Consider the following 25260-nt stretch of genomic DNA (forward strand, 5'->3'; position numbering starts at 1 on the left):
TTACCAGTCAGCTAACTTGAATTGTGATTCTTTGCATTTGCTACCCACCAATCAGCCCATCTGTGGTATTCACATGTGTGATCCTCTTTGTTTCTCTTTCTCATATTCTAACATTCAGTTTCTCACTTTGCTCTGTCTTCCTCTTTCCGTTGCACATCACGCCTCTTGACTTTGAACACTTCATCAGCATGGGCAGACTCAGCCTGTGTGTGATACAGTGACTCACATGCACCCTGGCTGACCACCCACAGATGCTGCTGCTGCTGCTGTTGTGCTGCGTTGCAGAGAGAGTGGTTTTTCTTCAGTTTTGCACATTCTCCCAGAGTCTTTATGTGTGTGCATTTGTGTGTCTGATGCAACTAGCTCGGTAACTAAGGTCTGATCAGATCTCAGGTGGTCTGCTTCCTGCCAGTAGGCTAAATAGGATTTCCCCAAAATCATATTTTGCAGCCCTGCTCTCCTTTATGAGCAGGAGCTCACTCAGCCACAGTCTGGTGTAATATTCGCTTCATTTACTTTGCCTCTGTAACCTCTTAACAGCGCTGGCATCAGCACCTTCAGTATTTATAGTCTGAACCTTGAGCTGCTGTTCTTTTTGTTAAAGCATCTTCATAACAAGACTTTTGCACCCCTCCTTTTTTGTTTGTCCTGTATCTTTCTCTCTGTATCGCGGTCTTGTTGTCCTGCTTTCACAAATTTAATTTCCTCCTTTTCCCTCTCTCTCTTTTACCTTCATCATTTCTCTAATCCCCCCCCCCCTCCCCCCCGGCTCTCCCTTCTTCCCTTTCTCTGTCTCTCCTGCAGAACCAGACTGGGCGTCGCTGACTTTGGGTGTGTTTGTTTGCCAGGCCTGCTCGCTCCTTCACCGGAGCATCCCACACATCAGCCGAGTCAAGTCTGTCCAGGACACATGGGATGCCAGCGAGGTGGAGGTAGGGTGGGAATGTCAAAAATCTCCACATACCTTTAACCTCAGTCCACTTGCTGACATTTGATGACATTTGACATTTGAACAATAAAATGAATGTGAGACAAGGCTTCCACAGCATTGAATTCCTACACTCCTACATTTTGTGTCGAGAGAAAGAGATGGAGGACTAACGCCGCTGTTTTGCTAGCATACTGCTCGCACTACGCCTCCACAGCGTCAGATGGTTTGGGGTCACAGGCAAGCGACAACTACAATTTTCTCAAGAGAATACAGGAGGAGGTGTAGTCTGATCAGGTGTAACACACGGTGTTTATCAGGACAGCATCAAATATATTTTTTTAAATATGGCAATAAAACCAACTTTGCGATGCTATTAAATTACTGTGATGATAATGTCGTGAACAGAGCTTTAATTTAACATCAAATACAATCCACCTCCTCTGTTGTGTGGAGTTCAATTCACTTTTATTTATATAGCACCAAATCACAACAACAGTTGCCACAAGGGGCTTTACACTGTAGGAGCCTCTAATAGTACAGAGAAAAAAGAAAAGAAAATCCCAACAATCAGACGACAACCTATGACGAAGCACTTGGCGAGAGTGAGAAGGAAAAACTCCCTTTTAACAGGAATAAACCAGGTTCAGGTAGCGGTGTAGAGCTAGAGATTAACAGTAACTATTGATTAATTGCAAAGTGGTGTATAAACACAGAGTGGAAAGAGGTGAGTGAAGAAGAAACACTCAGTGCATCCTGGGAAGCCCCTTAGCAGTATAGACCTATTGTAGTATAACTAAGGGACGGTCAGTGTCTCTAAAAGTAGAGAAGGTGTGTCTCCCAAATACAAACTGGGGGTTGGGGGGCATTTGAAAGCTGAAGGCTCTGCCTCCCATCCTGCTTTTAAATACCCGAGGAACCACAAGTAAACCCGCAGTCTGAGTCTGATTTGTCAGTTGGACATGGAGAAAGGTATCAGCTAAGCCATCAGCTGATGTGGGCAGACAGTGAGATCTCCTGATATTCAGGGATTGCTAAACAACTAGCCTGTCCTCTGTCTGAAGGTAGCTAAATCTGCCAGCAACTTTGGAACTAGAGACTAGAGATTTAAACATTAATTGATTTTTATTTATTTTACAAACCTGGTGGAAAAAGCCATCCAGTGTCAATTCAAAAGGGAATGGAAAGGAAATGATTGTATTATTAATCATATAGTTTGTGAACTAATTATTTTAAAAATCCATTTTACAATCTCTTTGGTTAGACATAAATGGACAAACTTTTAGATGTGGATTGTTATGAAATTAGCTAAAGCTGATGTAAAATATTTTTGAGTCTTCTGCAACTGTAGAATGATATACACATGAAACACTATAATGTATCATACATACGAGTATTAGTTGTGAGAAAGTTGCTTTTAAAACCTATGAAAGCAACAACTGTAAACAATGGTCAAGTTGTAAAGTGAGCCACTCAGTTTAGTCGACTAGCTAACGAGGTAGCAGTATGTTTTTTTTCATCACCATTATTCATGGCAGCTACAGCTGAAATATTGCATAAACATAAGCTTTCATGCAATCTAAATGGATGCCTTATATTATTATTCATCTTTGTACAGTTGTCAAGAAAGTGGAAAATAGCCATAGAGACCAAAATTATTTTTGTAGCAGGCTGTGCTTTTAATATCTGTGGGGTCATTTTAGAACTAATGACCGTTTGGGGAACTTTAGACTTTCACACATGTGGCTTGGCTTCATGTTTTAGCACCGGAGATGGTTGTTTTTAGCAACTTGTAGCATCATAACTAAAGTGGTGGTGTTAACAGTTGTAGCAAACAGTCCCTTTTGTTAGGATTGTCTTTTGAGTCGCTCTTGCACTTGTTTTAGTAAAATGGCTCCTAGTTTTACATTTTGTGTGTTTTGAAATGTGTCATTCCTAAAATCGCACATACCTTTGAAGTCCACTAGTTAACACCATGACGATTGCAAAAGCAATGGAAACAAGACTATTTGCCAAATGGTTGTGAGTGTTTGCTGGAGGCTAATGGCAGTTGCTGGGAGAATGATTGCTAAAGCCCCTGTCACGTGGCCTAGAGACCAATCAGTGACCCCCCAAGCCACATGTCACTTGGCAACAATGTGTACTCCTCAACCAGTAAGCAAAACCCCCTTGTGTTTGCTTTGGTTGCTAGCTTATTGCTAAATCGACCATTTGCTTTCAAAGTTGTGCCTTTTGAAACATATTGGCCACTGCTGAGGTACAACTTTTACTTTGACAACAAACTTTCATTTCCAGTTTTTATCACACTTTTTCAAGTCGTATTATTGCTCGGCTAATAGGAACTATTAGTGCTGGGATTCTGCTAGCAACCAAAGAATTCACTAGGATATTGCTGGCAACTGATTTCAGCTGGCAGGAGCCAGCAACCTCCAGAAACCACTGCCAACCAGTGGGGGAATACATGATGTATCACTGGAGGTGATACAACCAGTGACTGTGTCACTTCCGCATGACATCACATGAGGAACCTGAATAGAAATCTATGGGAAAGCAGCTTTCTGTCTCGACTTCTGTAAAAACTTTCTTTATGAATTTATGGGCTCAGTCACTTTTGGGTCATACTGTGTTCCAAAAAGGGATATTATCCATGGTATGTTAGTTAGCAACGTGGAAAGGCAAGTCATTACCCAGTGAGCAAGCAGTTTCACAATCAGAATTGCTCTTCTTTGTTACATCCAGTTTTTTAAAACCAAGATGGCGGCGGTGCAAACGTTAATCTTTGCTGCCTATGGGTAACTTCAAGCCAAACAGTTTATTAACTCAGAGAAGTGAATAAACTATCAATGTTTTATATCAGCTGAGTTTAAATGTTTATATTTTGTTATGAGTCGATTGAAATAACTGCTAGAATTCTTAATTCTTCACGAATATGTGCAAATCCCAATATAAGCGTGCATATTTGATATGTGACTGTACCAAATACATTCAGACAAAAACAAAAACCATGGTAACTGAAGCTTAAGCATCACTATTGTTTCTATGGAAACAACCCAGTCAATGGACATGTGATATGGACTATGGATAATGTGACAGAATTAAAAAAATGAGGAGGAGCGATGTCATTTAAAGGAAAAGTGGTGGATTTTTGAAACCCAGGGCATCTCTGTCTGTTGACACATTCATTATATTTCTAGATTAGCCATAGTGTTTTTCTTCAGCATAGAACAAAATGCTGCATGATAAGAGTCAGAGTCTCATGTGGCTTGATACAGCCAGTATTGATCTTCCAATAATACTTAGATTTGCTGTGATGCCTGTGCCCTGATATGTGAATTCTAACCAGCTCCATAATTCTGACCTTCAGCCTAACTCTGACTTCCCAGTGGAAGGAGAATATCTCACCATATGGATCAATAAGCATTATTAGTAAAATAATAGTTTACTCTTTTCCCTTGTGTGCCTTGCGATCATGTCCCGGTCAGAATACATCTTCAAGGCATCCTAGTACCGCCCCTGCAAATGTGTAAACACAGAATGCATATTTGGACTTCTGTACTCTGCTGGGGATAAATAAAGTTGTCCGTGAATGAAACAGTGTTGTCGCTCAAAGACTGTCAGTCTGTGACAAAAAGGGACTCAGGGGGCGGTGATGTGAGTCACCAGGAAGGTTGAAGATGTGGGAGGACAGTAATTGGGATGTTATGGGGATTTGACTTAAGGGGTGAGCAGTGAGGGTGTTAGCAAGGAAAATGGAAGAAGAATACACAGGAAGGACAGAGCATTTGGATAAAACCAGAACAAAAGCACATTTATTGGCGGATGGGGGATACATTTGATTGAGGTACGGGAATACACGAGGGCTTTGTGACGTGCGTTTGGGTTAATATAATTGGGAGTGTTTTAGGATGATTTTGAGATCACTGTTGAGACCTCTGGAGCTCTGTTTTGGTCCCATACCAATAAAATGTCAGTAATCGGAGGAACCACAGCAGTATTCACTTTATTAACTGAACATGGCTTCTATTGGGATCAGTGGAAATGTGTCTGTGGTTGTGTTCAGCTAGGTGCTACAAATCACAAGGATATTACTTCATTTTGTTTTGGAATTATAATACCACATTAGGCTTTATTTACACCATGTACTAATGTTTAATCTGTATCTGGACACATTATCTTACCCTTGCTTTTAATGGCGTAATGGAGCAGGCTCAAAAATATAACATAAGACACCACATAATACACCAGAATCTCATTTTTAATTAAAGGCTGGTCATACACCGACAGAGCTAGCAATCCAGGCGAAGACCAAGAAAAAGTGCAGAAAAAAGTCCCGAAGGGTAACAATGAGGATATGAACAAGAAGCACAAGGAATACAACTCCAGGAAGAGAATATGAGGAATATAACTAGGAAACTGTCTAGAAAGCTTAACTTCCAAGACAATCTGGCATGTTACAGAGAGACAAAGAAGTATATATAGTAAAAGAGTATGTAACTGGTGAAAACTGATGTGAAAAAAGAACAAAGTAACTAGATACATACATCACTAAAAATGAGAAAATAAAATGGGAAGTGGCACAACAGAAACCCAAAACCATGACTCAAATATTGCATCTAAATGCAAATAAGTGAGGGGGCAGGCAAGCAGGATCAAGGGAAGCAGTCCTCCTTTGTGGGCTTTTGTCATTACTTGTACTAACTGGGGTCTCATAAGTTACCAGGATGAAGTCGAGCTGGAGCTTTCACCTTGCTTTGTGTGGCTGATTCAATCTCAGTTACACTTTATGCATTATGCACGTTCTTTTTTTTTTTATCCTTGCCCAGACTACACTGCACACTGCTGCATATTTATCAGTATATAAATTGAATCAGCTTTGCTATTTTTATGGATATGTATGTGCTTAAGCAGTTGGATCTATAATAAATTAGACTGTAGATAACGAGAAGTCATCCAGTCTCATGTGCTATTGCAGCGTTAACCATGTTATCATGAAGATTGGGTTTAGCCGTAACTGAAGGTCATGCTCCGCAGAAGCTTGAGACAGTTGCGAGTGTTTTTTTTTTCAGCCGTCTGGTGGAGTTAAAAATTCACATGAAGGAGAGGAATACAGTGAATGGATGTGGTACAGAGGTGATTATACCAAATGACAGGAACAGCTGATTCAACATTGATTGATTTCATGTTCATTCAAGGTGCCAAATTCATCATTCGTCACATGAGCTGAATTTCAGTGGCTTTCTTTAGAAATCTGCTTCTATTTGACGTTCACAATAAAATGCCACAGTGCTGCATCATTCCCCAAAGTCCCTTAAAGGATAAGAAGAAGCGTACTGAGGGATTGTGCCAGCTGGATTGAGCTAAGGGATTATCCTAGGATGAAATGTACGACGGAGGGAACAAGGGCAGGAGGAAAATGTGTCCCAATGCAGTGTGGCCATTTCCATCCTTAATCCCATAAGAAAGCCAGAGCCTTATTGTCAAGTGAACAAGTTCTAACATACTTAAGGTTTTCTGTGCTATAGCCCACTGTTTTTAATCTAATTTAAAGTTAAATGTGAATTTTTTCTTCCTGTTATTATTGTTAATGATAGTAATAGGATTAAAACCAATATTACTGGTGCTGCTATTACTATAAATATAATAAACTTAATGCAGTTATGTCCCCAAGTAAAGTATAGCAAAATTATGGTTCATTAAAAACTGGGTAGATAAAATGTATCTGGTTTTCCATTTAACCTTGATATCTGAAATGCAGTATTAAATATTGAGCTGCGGACAGTGTTTTGATGACTAGGTTTTTCTTTCTGTTTTCCTTTCAGTTAATGGCTGCAATGGGAAACAGTGCAGCCAAGGCCAAATATGAGCAGAAGGTTCCGGCTTTCTACTATAGACCAACACACACTGACTGCAAGTAAGTACACCTTTCAAATTAATCTCAAAACACGAACACTAGAAAACACAGCCTTGTGTGTATAAAGTTTTTATAGTTGCATAACCAGTTTATGTCTAATGTTAAATTAGCTTATTCTTTTTTGTTAGCTAGCGGGTGACTGTGTGCTAGGACTGAGTGAACTGATGTTAGGCCCTTTCCTGTCAAAGGAACTTGTTTTTTCTGTGTGTCAGGACAGCAGGAACCACTATTTAGGACATTTCTTAGGGCTGTTTTGGTTTGTAGAAAAAAGTATATGTTCTGGGCTAAGTGGAGGCACAGGACACAGCCCTAAAACTACTAGACAAGGATGATTAGCTAAACCCAGAGAAGACAACACAAACAACTGCCATTTCTGTCCTCTTGATAACTACCAGTCTTATCTCCGTTGTCATTTAGTTGCCTACGTGGCAAAACCAAACCCATCTTGTTTCCCTCTATGCTTCCTGTAGTGTAAAGTCCACTTTTGTACATTTTCAAAGTTGAATACAGAATAATGTGTAATGAAAAGGTTGGGAAATCTACTTAATTATTATATTAGCTTTGCAAGTATTACATTCTTTCTTAAAGGCCTAATGAAGGTAGAGTGAACTAGTGCTTTCTGTACTTAAAGAAATCACAATGGCTGCTCTGAAAAAAGCAGAAGCAACAGCAACAAGTTATAAGAACATTCATAACAGCGACTTGGGTTTAGGCCAATTAATTCATTATGACTATACTTATGTGATTGTGTTCATTTGTGGTGCAAAGTTTTCTGATAGTAGCTGGTATGTGCATGTAATACACACAGAGCTAAACGTGCTGCTATACCTATTAGCTAGGCGCTAACGTCGGCCACCGTTTGGTGCTGGACAGCTAATTGCAGTGTACTTTTATAGCATTTGAGCTAAAAAGAAGCTGCATGTTTGTTCAGGAAACAGCTGTAGATTGTGTATCATGTGTTATATCACGTGTTAATCACAGTGATCAGGAAGCATCACATTCTCTTATTTTTTGTGTGTATGAAAGGCCATGAAAAGCAGTGTGGTTTTGTTTGTGTTATTATTTTTACTGTAAATCTGCAGGAGTTTTATTCAGCATTTCTGAATATTCTGGAGGCTGTTATGTAGTACACATTGCACCAGCATGCGCTTTGAATCAGCCTCAAATAGTACTTGAGGTAGCAAGGCTTTCATTTCTTGGCATTTTAGGAGTGTTGTTCCATTTGTCTCCCTGTCTTCCAGTAAATTTAATGAAAAGAAACAACCAAGAGAATCCAAAAGACTGACAGAAAGCCTAGAACTAGAAGTGAGAGAAATACCCTTCTCAGTATCAGCTGTCTGTTTGTGCTCTCACCCAGTGTCATCATTGGGTGTCATTTGAAGAAAAATTTGCCAAGAATGTTTACCTCTAAATGTTGATAGAATAGTTAATGTATTTCCTCTGTGCAGAAAAAGAGATGGTGTGAGCCATTTAGAGCATGCTGGGGAGAGGCAGAGAAGGAAACGGGATGAGAGAGATTGTTGGCATGGCGATGAGCTGCCTTTTTGTTTGTTTTTTATCAGTGAGAAGGAAGAAAGTTTAAAAATGAGATTGCCACCTTTACATTAGGCTTTGGTATAAGGCTGTGATCAGGTTGCTTTGAGTTGCATTGCAATAGATATCTATGAGTGTTATATGAGTATAAGCTTAATGGATATTCCATTATTCTGTTTTATTGAGGATTAAGTAACAAATTTAAAGATGCAGCAGGGATGAATTAAGAAGTTTAAAAGTGCTGCCATGGCCATTGTAAAACTAAGGAAGAGGTTTATGAAAAAATAACATGTAAAGCACATTCTTGTAAAGGTACATGTCATACCCTCCTCCTATTCCGGGATATACTTCTATTGCTGTAAGCATTTTATTAATGATGATGATATTTGTGACATTTTTTTGATATGGCTTAGATTATTTAACAATTCAATTTTATTTTGACGGGAGACTGAAGCTGTCCGGAAGTTTCTTCTTCCTCCTTAGGCTGTCAGCAGAATTACAGTGACCATAAAAAGCCACTTAACTATATCTTATAATCAATTTGATGAGATATGATCAGTTTTTGTTTGGTCAGTAAAGCATAGAAATGGTTGCTTACCAGCAACCATTTGTCAACCTCTGGTTAGTAGGGGAAAATGTGTATTCCCAATCTGGTTGGCAAGTGGTTTTGGGAAGTTGCTTGCTTTTGCTTGGGTGAAGTAGGTCCCAAAGAGGGTGGAGAGACAAAAACCTTTGTGTTGCTTTGGTTGTGCCCTACCACTAACATGCACACATTTCTAAAAGCTCAATTTTTGCTCTGAAGGCAAATGCTCTTATCGCTTGGTAGGCAATTTGCAAGTGGTTGCAGACCAGTCGTCATCATCTATTCAACTGTGGTCAGCTGTGGTAATCACTAATGACCAAATAAGTGGCAAGAAGGTTTTTGGTGCTGCACATGGGTCTTACATATTTCATCACAGTATTCCACTATTTTAATCTCCTCTATGTGTTGGGAAAGCATACAGGTGACTGCATGGTTAAGTCAGAAAATTCAAGTTGGAAGCCAGGAGTTATGCATTTGGCATTTGTGAACTGCCAGGAGAACAAGTAAGAGAAGACCTTTGCCAGCTTGCTTGTTAGACAATAAGAAGATTCAAGTTTAAACACAAATGTCCTCAGAGTAGCAGTTTATCTTGGAGGTGAAAGCCAGTGACTGAAAAGTGAAGAATAAAACCATGTAGTGTGTCCAAGGTCTTTAGAACTGGGGACAATAGGGTGTTGCTGTTCCTTTGTAATTTCCCTCTATATATTCTGGCTTTGTCCTACAGACCGAAGACGTGTTGATTAGGTTAAGTAGTGATTCTAAATTGGCCATAGCTGTGAATGTGAGAGTGAGCCTGTATGCCTCTCTGTGTAAATTTGAGTCCACAATGAAAGCGATTCACAGTGACATGGTGATCAGAAATAGAAGAAAGTCAATCACATTCACTTCACATGACTATACAGGGAGTGCAGAATTATTAGGCAAGTTGTATTTTTGAGGAATAATTTTATTATTGAACAACAACCATGTTCTCAATGAACCCAAAAAACTCATTAATATCAAAGCTGAATGTTTTTGGAAGTAGTTTTTAGTTTGTTTTTAGTTTTAGCTATTTTAGGGGGATATCTGTGTGTGCAGGTGACTATTACTGTGCAGAATTATTAAGCAACTTAACAAAAAACAAATATATACCCATTTCAATTATTTATTTTTACCAGTGAAACCAATATAACATCTCCACATTCACAAATATACATTTCTGACATTCAAAAACAAAACAAAAAAAAAATCAGCGACCAATATAGCCACCTTTCTTTGCAAGGACACTCAAAAGCCTGCCATCCATGGATTCTGTCAGTGTTTTGATCTGTTCACTAGGGCTGCCACAAACGATTATTTTGATAGTCGACTAGTCACCGATTATTTTTGCGATTAGTCGACTAATCAGATCATCATCCATTAGACGTAAAACTACAGCTTATTGCACCAGCAGCATCTGCTCTTATATAACTATCATTAGCTTACAGCTTTAAGTGTTTAAGGTCTATGCTAACTAAAAATAAAGACAAGATGATAGTTTATTCAATTTTAATGAAATTTGCAGATTGTTTCGGTGAAGTTTAATAAACTCCTTGCTATCTAAAATATAACAGGACACTGGAGTATATTCTGGAGCATCTCACACTTCTGATAATCAGCTGTCTGCTTGACGTTTATTCAGCTGTGTAAAAACTATAACTTTAATCTCAGACAAACTGATTTACTCAGGAACAAATAAAATACTAAAAAAAAAAGCCAAACAATAAAATTTTAAGTTATCTAAGTGACTCATATATATTTAACCTGAGTAGCGAAAGACGGCGGTGGGTTTGAAAACGATTTGCGGGGAGTCCGGTGTTCTCACGGCGCTAGTGAGCCTAGCCCCCGGCTCGCTAACGAGCTAGTGGGTAACAGATGTCTCCGAAAACGTCGGAGCGCTTTTGAAAATATGTGGTGTCCTGATAAACTGAGCAGATATTTGAGGTTTACACAGCTACATTCTCGCCTGAAAATATGTTAAACGTTTATTTTGTGACCCAGAAAGAATAATAAGAGTAACATTAAAACTAACTAGCTGCCGCCATTGTTGGAAACTGCGCTGGGCCGCGCTATGAATTCTGGGACACAGCTGCTTCTTCTTCTTCTTCTTCTTCGGGGTTTAACGGTAGCTGACATCCTTGTACATGCAGTGCTGCCATCTTCTGTTTCAGTCCGTTATTACACTCTTAAATCCTGCCACTTATTCCTGCGTCTTTTGTGATCGTACAAAGTTTCAAACGACGCGTCGACTATTAAATCAGTCGTCGACGATTTTGATAGTCGACGTAATCGTGACTAGTCGACAAATCGTGGCAGCCCTACTGTTCACCATCAACATTGCGTGCAGCAGCAACCACAGCCTCCCAGACACTGTTCAGAGAGGTGTACTGTTTTCCCTCCTTGTAAATCTCACATTTGATGATGGACCACAGGTTCTCAATGGGGTTCAGATCAGGTGAACAAGGAGGCCATGTCATTAGTTTTTCTTCTTTTATACCCTTTCTTGCCAGCCACGCTGTGGAGTACTTGGACGCATGTGATGGAGCATTGTCCTGCATGAAAATCATGTTTTTCTTGAAGGATGCAGACTTCTTCCTGTACCACTGCTTGAAGAAGGTGTCTTCCAGAAACTGGCAGTAGGACTGGGAGTTGAGCTTGACTCCATCCTCAACCCGAAAAGGCCCCACAAGCTCATCTTTGATGATACCAGCCCAAACCAGTACTCCACCTCCACCTTGCTGGCGTCTGAGTCGGACTGGAGCTCTCTGCCCTTTACCAATCCAGCCACGGGCCCATCCATCTGGCCCATCAAGACTCACTCTCATTTCATCAGTCCATAAAACCTTAGAAAAATCAGTCTTGAGATATTTCTTGGCCCAGTCTTGACGTTTCAGCTTGTGTGTCTTGTTCAGTGGTGGTCGTCTTTCAGCCTTTCTTACCTTGGCCATGTCTCTGAGTATTGCACACCTTGTGCTTTTGGGCACTCCAGTGATGTTGCAGCTCTGAAATATGGCCAAACTGGTGGCAAGTGGCATCTTGGCAGCTGCACGCTTGACTTTTCTCAGTTCATGGGCAGTTATTTTGCACCTTGGTTTTTCCACACGCTTCTTGCGACCCTGTTGACTATTTTGAATGAAACGCTTGATTGTTCGATGATCACGCTTCAGAAGCTTTGCAATTTTGAGACTGCTGCATCCCTCTGCAAGATATCTCACTATTTTTGACTTTTCTGAGCCTGTTAAGTCCTTCTTTTGACCCATTTTGCCAAAGGAAAGGACGTTGCCTAATAATTATGCACACCTGATATAGGGTGTTGATGTCATTAGACCACACCCCTTCTCATTACAGAGATGCACATCACCTAATATGCTTAATTGGTAGTAGGCTTTCGAGCCTATACAGCTTGGAGTAAAACAACATGCATGAAGAGGATGATGTGGACAAAATACTCATTTGCCTAATAATTCTGCACTCCCTGTATGTGAAATAACTGCGGGCGGTGTGAGCAGGACCTGATATAAACCGTTCTCTGCTTGAAGCAACTACCAGTGAAAGCACACAAAGCCATTGATTGACATTTGACCTGGCAGTAAATACAAGAGTTACCTAGACAACCGGAGCCTCGAATGTCCAAAAGTGACCAGCTGTAGGCTTCAAAGTGATTTACACTGAGCTAATAGTTTCCAGTGTGGATGCAGCTTTCACCTTATGTTGTATTGGTGATGTCTTCACTACTGCAACCTTGAACTGCATAAGCAGTTGAGCCCAACCAAAACAGACTTTTTAAAGCCAATACTGATACTGGTTATTTTTTTCATTTTATTAACCCCCATGGGAAATTAGTCCTCTGCATTTAACCCATTCACTCAGTGAAACAGTGGGCAGTCACCAATCGAGGACCCGTTGGACCAGTGTGTAGAGACGGTACCTTGCTCAGGGGTACCTCAGGGTAGCCGTTCGGTGGATTTGAATCCCCAACCTTCTGATCATGGGGCAAACTGAGCTAACTCTGCCCTATTTTCTGATGGATAGACAGACATTTTTTCTTCTTTCAGAAAACAAAGTACAAACAGATTTCCTGAACATTTGTTATATGTTTATTTACTTTATTTACTTCTTTACTTCTGGACATCAACACTCATAACATTTTTGAAGGGTGTTTCTTCTGCCTCTTCCTTACTTTTTAAATGCCACTTCACATTTATTGGCACATGCCTAATATTGGCTCTAGTAATGGGGTTGAATTAGTCTATGGATGTGAATGTGTGTTTCCACCTTAGGTTTGGTCTTTAGTTCTTATAAATCTCAAATACATCTTGTTTATACCTAAAATAGTATAAAAAACAAACCCTGATAATACTACAGCTTATTGTTGGGTCTTTAGAAAGCTGCATTTTTGTTTGTTTTTTTCCATAAAAAGAATATCCATTTCAAGGTGTGAAATAGGGCTGCCACAAACGATTATTTTGATAGTCGACTAGTCACCGATTATTTTTGCGATTAGTCGACTAATCAGATCATCATCCATTAGACGTAAAACTACAGCTTATTGCACCAGCAGCATCTGCTCTTATATAACTATCATTAGCTTACAGCTTTAAGTGTTTAAGGTCTGTGCTAACTAAAAATAAAGACAAGATGATAGTTTATTCAATTTTAATGAAATTTGCAGATTGTTTCGGTGAAGTTTAATAAACTCCTTGCTATCTAAAATATAACAGGACACTGGAGTATATTCTGGAGCATCTCACACTTCTGATAATCAGCTGTCTGCTTGACGTTTATTCAGCTGTGTAAAAACTATAACTTTAATCTCAGACAAACTGATTTACTCAGGAACAAATAAAATACTAAAAAAAAAAGCCAAACAATAACATTTTAAGTTATCTAAGTGACTCATATATATTTAACCTGAGTAGCGAAAGACGGCGGTGGGTTTGAAAACGATTTGCGGGGAGTCCGGTGTTCTCACGGCGCTAGTGAGCCTAGCCCCCGGCTCGCTAACGAGCTAGTGGGTAACAGATGTCTCCGAAAACGTCGGAGCGCTTTTGAAAATATGTGGTGTCCTGATAAACTGAGCAGATATTTGAGGTTTACACAGCTACATTCTCGCCTGAAAATATGTTAAACGTTTATTTTGTGACCCAGAAAGAATAATAAGAGTAACATTAAAACTAACTAGCTGCCGCCATTGTTGGAAACTGCGCTGGGCCGCGCTATGAATTCTGGGACACAGCTGCTTCTTCTTCTTCGGGGTTTAACGGTAGCTGACATCCTTGTACATGCAGTGCTGCCATCTTCTGTTTCAGTCCGTTATTACACTCTTAAATCCTGCCACTTATTCCTGCGTCTTTTGTGATCGTACAAAGTTTCAAACGACGCGTCGACTATTAAATCAGTCGTCGACGATTTTGATAGTCGACGTAATCGTGACTAGTCGACAAATCGTGGCAGCCCTAGTGTGAAATAATTTGATTTTGGCAGTCAAGGGTCAAGGTCACTGTGTTTAAATATGTCTGTCTTCATTTCTATGAGGTCATGCTGTAAGCAAAGTAAGACTCCTGAGCAGTAAAAAGTAACAGTGTGTACGTCTAACTGACAAAGAAAGAAATCATTTTAAGTTTGTGTACATCAGAGCAATTGATGATGAGTGTGCAATTCACATAAAAGCTAACTGTGTGTTTTCATCGTGTCTCCAGACTGCTGAGAGAGCAGTGGATCAGAGCCAAGTACGAAAGGAACGAGTTTGAATTTATCGAGAAGCAAGAGCCATACTCTGCAGGTACGTGCATACTGATAAGGAAGGCTTTGTATAAAAGTCCTCATCAATCTATATGTTCCTACACATCACTGTAACTGCTGGCTTTTTTCCTTTTTTTTTGCCTGTAAAAGATGAAAACACTTGCAGTATTCCAAAGTCAGAAACAGAAACTGAGGAATTGGTTTCAGTTCAGATCTTTTGACCCGGTGATGACCGAAAACAAGAGCAAAATAAGACAGCATCAGGCAGGACTGAATAATTAATAATCGCCTACGCACTGCAATGGCTTTATCCCAGCAATGTAAGAAACAGTGTTAGAGGAGCAGTTTGACATTTTAGGAAATTGCACACTTGCTTAGAGTTAGATAAAAGGATTGACGCGGCTCATGTGTTTACGGTAAATATGAAGCCACTGCTGAGAGACCCCTAAAGCCCACTAATCAGCACATCCTGTTTGTTTAATCTGCATGTCCACTGGTTGCCTGGAAACCTCACGGAGATGGCGAGACTCAAAACTGAAAAAGCCTATTTCCAAAATCAAAATATTCCTTCAACACGTCTTTCAAAAAAATATTAAAATGTCACGTCATGTTTATGAGTTGAAAACAGCTCATCCCTGTTGGGGAGGAGGTCTTCAGATAACGTCCGACTGCTCAACTGTCTCTTCATATCCATCCACCACAACAGTAGAAGCACTGGGCAATAGTACTCGAGAACAGACAAAGACTGTATGTAAAAGATGCATGTACCATAATCATTATGATACTGCTTGTGGTTTCTCGAGCTAAAGCGGCATTCATAAACTGGATGGGTTCAATTCACAGGCATTCAACTCATTTCAATTAAATTTTATTTATACAGCACCAAATCAGAACAACAGTCACATCAAGGCGCTTTATATTGTAATGTAGGCCCTATAAGAATTGCATGCCTGATAATTAGTGCTTAGTATCAGACCAATAAAATTCCAGCTTTACTCACCAAAGCTGTAACACAAACTCCTCGGACAGCCTGGCACTCACAGTAAGCCATATTATTTATCAGTTCATCCATCCAAAGAAACTGGGGATGATAGCTATAAAGCTAGACTTACTGGCAGGCTGATATTATTTGCTAATATCGATCAGCAATAATTTGCTGATATAGCTACATTTATAAAAGTCGGTAAGTGAACATTTAAATGTAAAGAGGAGAGAGAGAAACACCCTTCAGCCATGTTATGACGGATGACGTTGCATAGTTTGTCCATTAGAGGGCGCAACGTAACTTTCCTGCTGGTGAACATGTGTTTGAAACAACACAAACACAACAATCAGCTGATCCAAGCAGAGTCAGGCAGAGCGTAAAGGATAAAATAAATAGCTACACATAACAAATGTTAAGAAAATATGTTTATATTTCATTTGTCTAAAAGAAAAAAAATATCAGCTGACATGTTGGAATGTCAGATGGTTAAATCATCAAATATCAGTATTTATCTTAAAAGTCGTATATTATCCTATATATTATGCATCATCTTTTATTGCTTTTATTATACTTTAACTATAGAGAAAAAAACCTTTTTGTAAGAGGCTGTAAATATTTGAATTTTATTATTTCGTAATCAGCCTCAAGTGGCCATTTAGAGGAACTGCAGTTTTTGGTAATTCTGTACAAGAAGCATTTTGGCGCATGGATACAAAACACATGAACTCTGACTTGGTTGGGGACGTGGGTTAAAGTACTTTGTGTGTTACCTCTAATGTCTTCACATTTAAATGTATATAGCCACTTTTAGGCTTTTTGTAGCAGTAAATGTGCTCGCTCAAGCTAGAACTACATAAGATGAACACATCTATGCTCAAGCAAGCATACCTCAAAAAGAGACTGCAAAGTGGCCGGTCTGCTGTGGTGCCAGGCTTGCACTGTTTACTCTTCGATAAGCAAAACCTTGAAAAACTCTTTGGGTAAACATTTCCCCGTGGATGCCAGTAGCACAAATTCAATTACCCTGAAACATCCATTGACGACTCTCAGACAATTATTTTCATCTTTCTCCTCCTAAATGGTTGTGGTATATGTTTGCGGTTAAAAGCATATTCGTGCAATGACATTGTAATTGTCACTGCTGGTGAATGGAACTGCCATTAAAAGGAGTATGCTTGCTTGTGTGTGTGTGTGTGTGTGTGTGTGTGTGTGTGTGTGTGTGTGTGTGTGTGTGTGTGTGTGTGTGTGTGTGTGTGTGTGTGTGTGTGGAGGCTGAGGGTAGAGTACTAGTATACATTTCACATCTTGATGAAGATGGTGCTTTCTGATTGGCTTGCAGTGACCTCACCCTCACACACTCAAACGCAAATACACACACACACAACAGAGTGTAATGATATGAGTCATTCTGTCATCTCTATTTGTGCCTTTGTGGTAACGTCATCACTCATTTTGAGGTGCATGTACATAAATATATGTGTGTGTTTGTGTGTTTGTGTGTGTTTGAGATTGACTTTATGCAGTAACCTGGAATGCACAGTGACCAACATTGATCTAATATGCAAAGAAGAGGAGGAGAAAAAAAAGGTCAGAGAAGGAGGCGAGGGTGGGGACAAGGAGGGCTATTGATTGGTGAGGTAACGCCAGTGTAGGTGGATGTTTCATGCCGGAAAGTCACAGACGGAAAGACACACACACACACACACACACACACACACACACACACACACACACACACACACACACACACACACACACACGCATATATGGAGCAGAATGAGTGCAGAAGATGAATAGATAGAAGACAGGTAATCAATGGCTGCTAATAAAAAGAATAGAAAAGACAGCAGTAAAGTAAAGAAATGTGAGTGAATATGAAAATGACTCCTCAAGCTTTTTAACTGTAAAGCTGCAGTTCATAATTTTATGTAAGCTTATTTTTTTATATTAGCAGTGGTATTTGCCTTTTGTTTATGTCATAAAACTATGTTGTAATAGTTATCGCTGACCTCTGCTTTTCAGTTTATTTTACCAGCAGCCGTCATCTTTTTGTTTATTTTTTTTCGGTTGTGACGGACCATGTTTGGTTTTATTTATAGGTGGCATTTATGCTTCCACCCAAAAAAATGCTGGCGAATAAAATCAACCGCTAAAACTAAACTGTGTATGTGAAAATTGTTTCATTTTAAAAAACATTGATTTATCCAGAAACGCTACCACTGCGGCGATATTGAGGTTTTTCAGTTACCCACTGAAACCTTTCCTGGAAATGGAGAAGCTTTTGACACACTGCGGTGTTTTCATTGGCCTCTTCATAGCTTAACAAATGAAACTACCTGTGTGATTAAATAGTCGTGTAAGTGCAGGTGAAACAATCCTCATACAGATGAGGACAGAATTCGACTGCAGTTGTTACTTGTAGTTCTCAACGAGCCCATTTCTCTTTGGTGAATCTCTCGACTTCCTCCAAATTTGGTGGTGTTCCAAGATGGACCTTGGTCTTTAGTTCATTCCACAGATTTTCAATAGCATTCAAGTCCGGCCTTTGTGCAGACCAGTCAGTAACGCTTACTTTGGTTCTTCACCAGGAGTGTTTGTTCACGTATATTTTGGGTCATTGCCATGTTGGAAGATCCAGACCCAGTTTTTCTGCTTACTGCTTGAGGTTTTTTTTTCAAAATCATCACATATTCTTCTTTCTTCGTGACTAGACACAATGAAGAATCCCACAGCATAATACTCCCACCACTGCTGTGGGGGCTGTGTTCTTTAGGTTGTACACCTCTTCCTTTTTCTCTCCAAACATAAGCAGCATCTTTGTGGCCAGAGAGTTTCAGTTTAGTTTCATCCGATCAGACGAACTTGCAGTATGCATCCAGGTTGTGGAATGAAGTTCTTGGTTCAGCCTCTGAGTCTATACAGGTTCTGTACAGGGTTGTGGTGATTGTCCTGTCCTCTACAATTCCTATTTGGCTGAGTCCTTCACTCGTGTCCTGGCAGTTGCTCTGGGGTCTTTAGTCACATCTCTCGCTACTTTTCTTTCTAGTCTTTGAAGTCTTGTTTCCTACCTCTGCGAGGGTTGTTCTGTACTCTGTGACTGTCTTTGAATTTCTTGATATTACTTCTCTTTCCAGTTCTTGACACTTTGAAACACTTTGAAACACTCTAATCATTTTGTATGTTCATCTTCTGCTTTGTGACCATCAACAAAGTCTAAACTGATTGCTTTTGTTTTCGGCATGATGCTGTCTCAGCTTTAAAGAAAATGCTATGCTGAAAATCCCTTGCTCTTTTATAAAAGCACTTGGGAAATTTTTGACAAATTCGAATTTCATTGAAATTTCTAAACTTTATTTAGCGTAACCCCCTCTCTTTATTTGTCCTCCCCAGTGTAGGGATTTCAGTTTCATCTTGAATGTAAATTAGTCGCTTCTTTGGAGGACTACCCGGTTATGCTTCCTATAATTTTAACTCGCAAAAATAGATCCAGACAAAAAAACACATCAGAGCTCGACAGAAATAGAAGATAAAAGCAAGAAGAAGAGGCAGTGTGAGTCAGAGGGGTTTACTGAAATAGACCAAAGGAGAAGAAGAAAACATAACAGGGCTACAAATAGTGCGGCATGTCATTAACATGGGAAAGCATGTTCTATGTACAGAAACAATAAAAACCGTCTGCGCTGACTCACGCTGTTTTTTTACCCCCTCCCCTGTTTGTTTCTTCCCGCTCTGCTGTGTTTTCTCGCTCTTGCACGCCGTCTCCTTTTCCTCGCTGTCTGCATAAATAAGATTTCAAACGATCTTTGATTTCAGCTTAACTGAAGTATCATCTGACACCAACCAGTTACAATATCTCCCCATCACTGTTGTAAACGTCTCCTCTGTTTGATCTCCTGTCTCCTATAAAGGCTTTATGGTACCAGCTCCCCTACCACACACACACACATTTATTTCTTTTTTTCTTTCTACCCAGGGTACCGAGAGGGGTTTCTATGGAAACGAGGAAGAGACAACGGTCAGTTTCTCAGCAGAAAGTTTGTCCTGTCAGAGAGGGAGGGAGCGCTGAAATACTTCAACAAGCAGGATGTAAGAAACACGATACAGCCAATAGCAGAATTTCTCTTTGGTGCACAGCAGCCATACTGAGGAATGTGAGACTTTTACAATTCATTGTTTACCCCTGCTCCTGTCAAGGCCAGAGATCCCAAGGCAATAATGAAAATAGAAACCCTCAATGCCACCTTCCAGCCTGCCAAGATTGGCAACCCCTGCGGACTGCAGATCACCTACCTGAAAGACAACAGCACAAGGAACATCTTTGTTTACCACAGCGACGCCAAGGTACGCACGTGCATGTATTACACACATTTCTGCACAAGTAACTCCAAATTACTATGTACACTAAAATGACGGGCTTCTGCTTCTCACGCGCGGAGCTTTAAAAATAGCACAGAGGAGATCTGTGGCCTCAAAAGATGACTCTGATGGCAGAGTGCAGACTTTAATTTGAGGACACTATGCCTTAGATTATGAACAAAGCACAATACTGTGCAAAAGTCTTTGCCCTCCATCATTTCTTTATATTGTGCTAAGAATCTGGAAAATAGGGAGTTTGTACAATTCTAACAAGCTTGAAAGTCTCCAGCACAGCCTGGAGTGTCTTAGGCAGCTTTCTTTCAGTCTTCAGGAACAGTTCTCCACGCTTCTCCAAGGACATTTAAAGCTTCTTTGTTTTTTAGCTTTTATTGGAGAGAAGACAGAAAACCTGGGAGAAAGACCAGAAGGAGAAGGCCTTGGGGCAAATTTAAACCAGGCTTCTGCATCAACATTAATTCAGTTTAAATAAAGTGAATTGTACAACATGTTCTCATCCAAATCGTTGGTGTGGTTCGCGTTTGGAGGCATGACAGCCTTTGAAATAATAATAATAATAATAATTAATAAATAAATAAATAAATAATAATAATAATACATTTTATTTGAAAGTGCCAAGACATCCAAGGACACTTAACAATAGAATAAAACACATAATAGAACAATGACAGAAGAAAAATAAGAAAACAAGAGCACAAGATAACGTACACAAACAACAGGTTCACAGTGAATATGCAGAGTTGAAAAGATGGGTTTTGAGTAGGGATTTAAAATGGAGGAGAGAATCAAGGTTTCTTATACAGTGGAACCCCAACTTACCAAATTAATTCGTTCCCGAGGGTCTTTCGTAAGTCGAAGCACCCATCGCGCCTTTTGAGTGAACGATAGGCTAAATTGCTAACGGCAACAACAATACGTCGTTTAAGTGGAACAGCGAAGCGCAAGTACAAAAGCCACGGGGTTGTCACATGATTCGGACGGCATTGTAGGCATTCTAGGCTCAGCCAATCAGAGCCAGCAGATTTCATAACACGGGCATTTTGCCGTAACACGGGCAGAAATATTGCCGTTCAGTGCCTTCGTAACTTGAATTTTTCGGGGGTATTCGTAAGTCGGTGTTCCACTGTACCTGGGGTAGAGAGTTCCACAGCCTGGGAGCAGAGCAGCTGAAGGCCCTGCTTACCATGACGGTGAGGCGGAAAGAAGGCACAGCAAGCTGAACAGAAGACGAGGGTCGAAGTGAGCGGGCAGAAGAGAGGTAGGGAGGAGCGAGGTTATGAAGGACCTTGAAGGTGACCAGAAGAAGTTTGTACACTATCTGGAATTTCACACGGAGGCAGTGAAGTTCCTGGAGAACAGGGGTGATGAATGAATTTGTACATGTACCTTTGTTTTGCGTTCTGATCATGAATCACTTTGGAAAACACTATCTGATAGGGTTAAGGTTAGGGTTAGGGCTCGGACTGGAATGGACGGCTGGAGCCTCTGCTCCAAGCATGTGTTACCGCCTCAAACGCCATTCTATTGGATTCAATTGACAATCCGGAGCGTCTCATAGTAACGCGAAATGTACCCTTCCGCGTCCTTATGAGACGCCTCGGGCTGTGATAAATCGTCAGTATGTTACGCGTTGGGAATGAGAATTCTCTGGACCTTTATTTATATAGCTCCAAATCACAACAGCAGGCACCTTAAGGTGTTTTATATGGTAAGGTAAAGGCAGTATGTGGGTCACCTGCACAGCCCAATGAGCAAAACCAGGACACAACGTTCATAGACTGGTCATCTTCTGAACATAGTGTTTTAGGTTTGCCACTTCTTCTTTTGTCCATTTTTCTTAAAGCCACACCATGATGAGATATTCCAAGTTTTCAGCGAATTGCTTTTTGAGAATCATCATCTTGGTTTAATTATACTATTTTATATTTGTCCCATTGTGTTATCTTTGCCATTTTTCAGATTTTTTAACGAATTCTGCACTGTAGTGACAGGCTGCTGGAAACAAAGTGTCTAAAAATACAATTAGTTCTTTGCTAAGCTGTCTGTTCTGTGTCGAAAGAACACTCGTGCGTTTCCTTGAGATTTGCTTTTTATGCTTGCATGATTCATAAGTCAGTGTTAAGTGGCTTAACAACAACAACAACAAAATATTGCGCCGAAAACATTCACACCACTTTTTAAAAATTGCAATAATGTTTACCTCCTTGGAAGCAAAATGTAAAGAAATTAGGGGCAAATCTAGACTTGTGCACAGTCCTGGAAGCAGCCAGTTGTTCAAAAACCAGGATGCTATATTAAGATGAAAATAGCTGTGATCGCTACAGTTTTGCCTGTTATCACGAAATGAATTAAATCAGTCAGAATGCACTGAGTGCGCTCCACCTGCTAGGCTTATTAACCTTAATTAAAACACAAGCATTTACATCAAATTAAATCTTAACTTTTAACTGTTATTTTAATATGATTTGATACTGAAATGATGACAACAGTAAGCTCCTGCACATATTTATGGGATTTCAGACCTAGTGAGAGAAAAACGTGAAGAGGCCTCAAGTCCTGGGGAGTAATGAATCATTCTAGTTGTGAAATCATGTTTTGTCTGGTTGGTCTGGCTATAGCTGCTTACAGACACCAGCGCTGAAGCTAGTGCTGGATTAGCCAGTTGTTATACCAAAGGTGATGAAATATGCCAGTTGTAATACAAAATCAAAGCCATGTTCTTAGACAAAAGCGTCGAGTGTCAACTTCCTAAAATGCAGCCACACCTGTTGCTTGATTGAGGGTCAGAACATTTGAATCTGACTCTGAGTAAATGTTAAGGACATGCAAATAGTGAGTAATGTTTGCAGGCTCTCTTAGGTTAGGCCAGTTCATTGTTATTAAGGTGCAGGGTGTGTTCACAGGTGTTGTAGCCCTTCCGCTCCCAGAGGTAACGGATCAGTCCAATAAAGCTCCTGACAGGCATTTTTCTTCTCATAAAAGTAAATGGATGGATGATAATGTCTGCACACACTAACCCGCCCCTCCGCCCAACACCCACACCCTGATCTGCCACTGCTGCTGGTCATATAGATATCATTTGGAAAAACTGTAAAATATCGGCACTGAGCATATTCTGTGACTCCTTCCTCTATATACAGTTATCCAGTGGTTAGAGCATTTTAAATGTTTTTGTTTGTATGACCAACAGTAGGCCTTCACCGGCCACTTTATTACGCACACATTAGAAGGACTTTTGCCTTAATTCCTAATGGGGTAGATTCATCTAGTCCTGCAAACATTCCTCAGTGATTTTGTTTCATGCTAACATGACAGCATCACACAGCTTTTGCACGCAGTGATGTAACTCTCCTGCTCCACCACATCCCAAAGGTGCTGGCTTGAGATCTGGTGACTGTTGAGACCATTAGAGTCCAGTGAACTCAGTGTCACGTTCAAAGAACCAGTTTGAGATGATTTGAGCTTTTTAACATGAAAGCAGCCATCAGAAGATGGCAACACTGAGGTCAAGGGATGGACGTGGTTAGCAGAAATTCTCAAATGGACTGTGGCATTTAAATGATGCTCAGCTGGTACTAAAGGGCCTAAAGTGTGCTATTACAGGACCATCACCAGCCTGAACCGTTGATACAATAATGAGCAGCTGAACAAGTATACCTAATAAAGTGGCTGTGAATGTGTAAGATAGTGATAGAGCTCTTAGACACTGCAGTAAATATGGTATCGTAAGCTATGGTTGCCCAGTGATCAAGCTACACGCTGAAAGATACAAACAAACACCGTTAGCTTACTGAACAACACAAACAACCATATCTGACATCTTATAGCCCTGCTATGTGTAAGATAAGCTGTCCATCATTACACTTCCTCCCTGAATACAATTCTGCACTTCAACCTTTAAACTGACGGTGTGTGTTCCTGAGAGTTTTACACTGCTGAGCCTCATGTTGCTGCTACGTTACTGGGATTTGGGGCTGAAGCAGAATTAGAGGGAGACATAATCAAAGCTGAACAGATGAAAGAGAAGAAACGGAGAGGTTTTAAAGCCATTTGGTGGAGTAAGAATGACAAAGGGTGCACTGCTCCCTCTGCTGGTGCATTAGAGTTCCTGCCTGCTGTCACAGGAAGGGTTCACTGGGTTCATTCAGCATCCCTGTCACTCTCACGTTTTGTAGCGGATTTATCGACAGCGCTGCAGCTTCCACGCAGCAACGCACGCCTTGGAATTCATTCTGCTGTGTGTGACAGATACCTTCATCCAAAATCTGTTTTATTTACTCAGAACAGAAATGACGGATTAGAATGAATAAGATATGAAGTGTGGCAGGGCATGGTTCCACTGAGAGAGCTTTTTGTCCTTTGCAGGAGATGGTCGACTGGTTCAATGCTATCAGAGCTGCCAGGTTCCACTACCTGCAGGTTGCCTTCCCGGGAGCGAGTGACGAAGAGGTGAGGATGGTGTGATTTAAGCATGCGCATCACTGTTACTGAGCTTATAGTTTCAAAAAATAAACAGCATTCTCAGAGGTGTCTGTTCATGATGCTTTTCTACTGCATGGCAGTCTTGACGCCTCTGATCCCACTGCACATGTCCATGCTGAAATAAGGGCAGTTTTTAATATTTCATGCATGCTTTTTCTTTTGTCTTTACATGATTCTCTTTTGTCTATTTGCTGCTCCAGCTGGTGCCCAAACTGACCCGAAGCTTTATGAAGGAAGGCTTTATGGAGAAAACGGGTCCGAAGGTTGGTGCTGTAGTCATCCCTCTATAGTGAACTAAGGATGATAGTATCAGTTACACCTGAGTTTCAGTGTTCAGGTGACCTAAATATGGCCAAAGTGTCTCCAGGTTCAGAGTAGTGCATTGGTTCCTAATCTTTTAGCCTCCTGGTTTCTTCTGCTGGAATTATTTTTAAGGTTATGGAGGCTCAAGGGAGTAAATCTGTTCAGAATTCTGCAATAAAAAAAGTAAACATTAGCGATTACAATTATTGTTCTTCTTTCTCATTCTGTGAACCATTACAACCATAAACCAGACTGACCTAATTAAGTCTGAGTAATGCCTAAAGCTAAGGCTAGCTGTGTTGTAAATTGTAATTAATTATTTAAGAAAATATGTAAGTTTGAAAATGCAGTAGTGAAAGTGATGGAACAAATGCAGATTTCATTAACTGTATATAAAAGAT

At 40.2% G+C, this 25260-nt stretch overlaps 1 protein-coding gene across 3 annotated transcripts in view; it reads left to right on the forward strand.

The window, feature by feature from the left end:
• The window catches only part of LOC308390325 (arf-GAP with dual PH domain-containing protein 1), a 40683-nt gene that overhangs the window by 12709 nt on the left and 2714 nt on the right, over positions 1-25260 (forward strand). For all 3 annotated transcript variants that reach the window (XM_080872216.1, XM_080872217.1, XM_080872218.1), the window contains exons 3-9: positions 805-932; positions 6748-6839; positions 14673-14755; positions 19674-19786; positions 19895-20041; positions 24440-24523; positions 24757-24819. In XM_080872216.1, the coding sequence (XP_080728342.1) occupies positions 805-932; positions 6748-6839; positions 14673-14755; positions 19674-19786; positions 19895-20041; positions 24440-24523; positions 24757-24819 (710 nt within the window). The remainder of the gene's footprint in view (positions 1-804; positions 933-6747; positions 6840-14672; positions 14756-19673; positions 19787-19894; positions 20042-24439; positions 24524-24756; positions 24820-25260) is intronic.

Source organism: Rhamphochromis sp. 'chilingali' (genome assembly GCF_963969265.1).
Source record: "Rhamphochromis sp. 'chilingali' genome assembly, chromosome: 22".
Lineage (NCBI taxonomy): Eukaryota > Metazoa > Chordata > Actinopteri > Cichliformes > Cichlidae > Rhamphochromis > Rhamphochromis sp. 'chilingali'.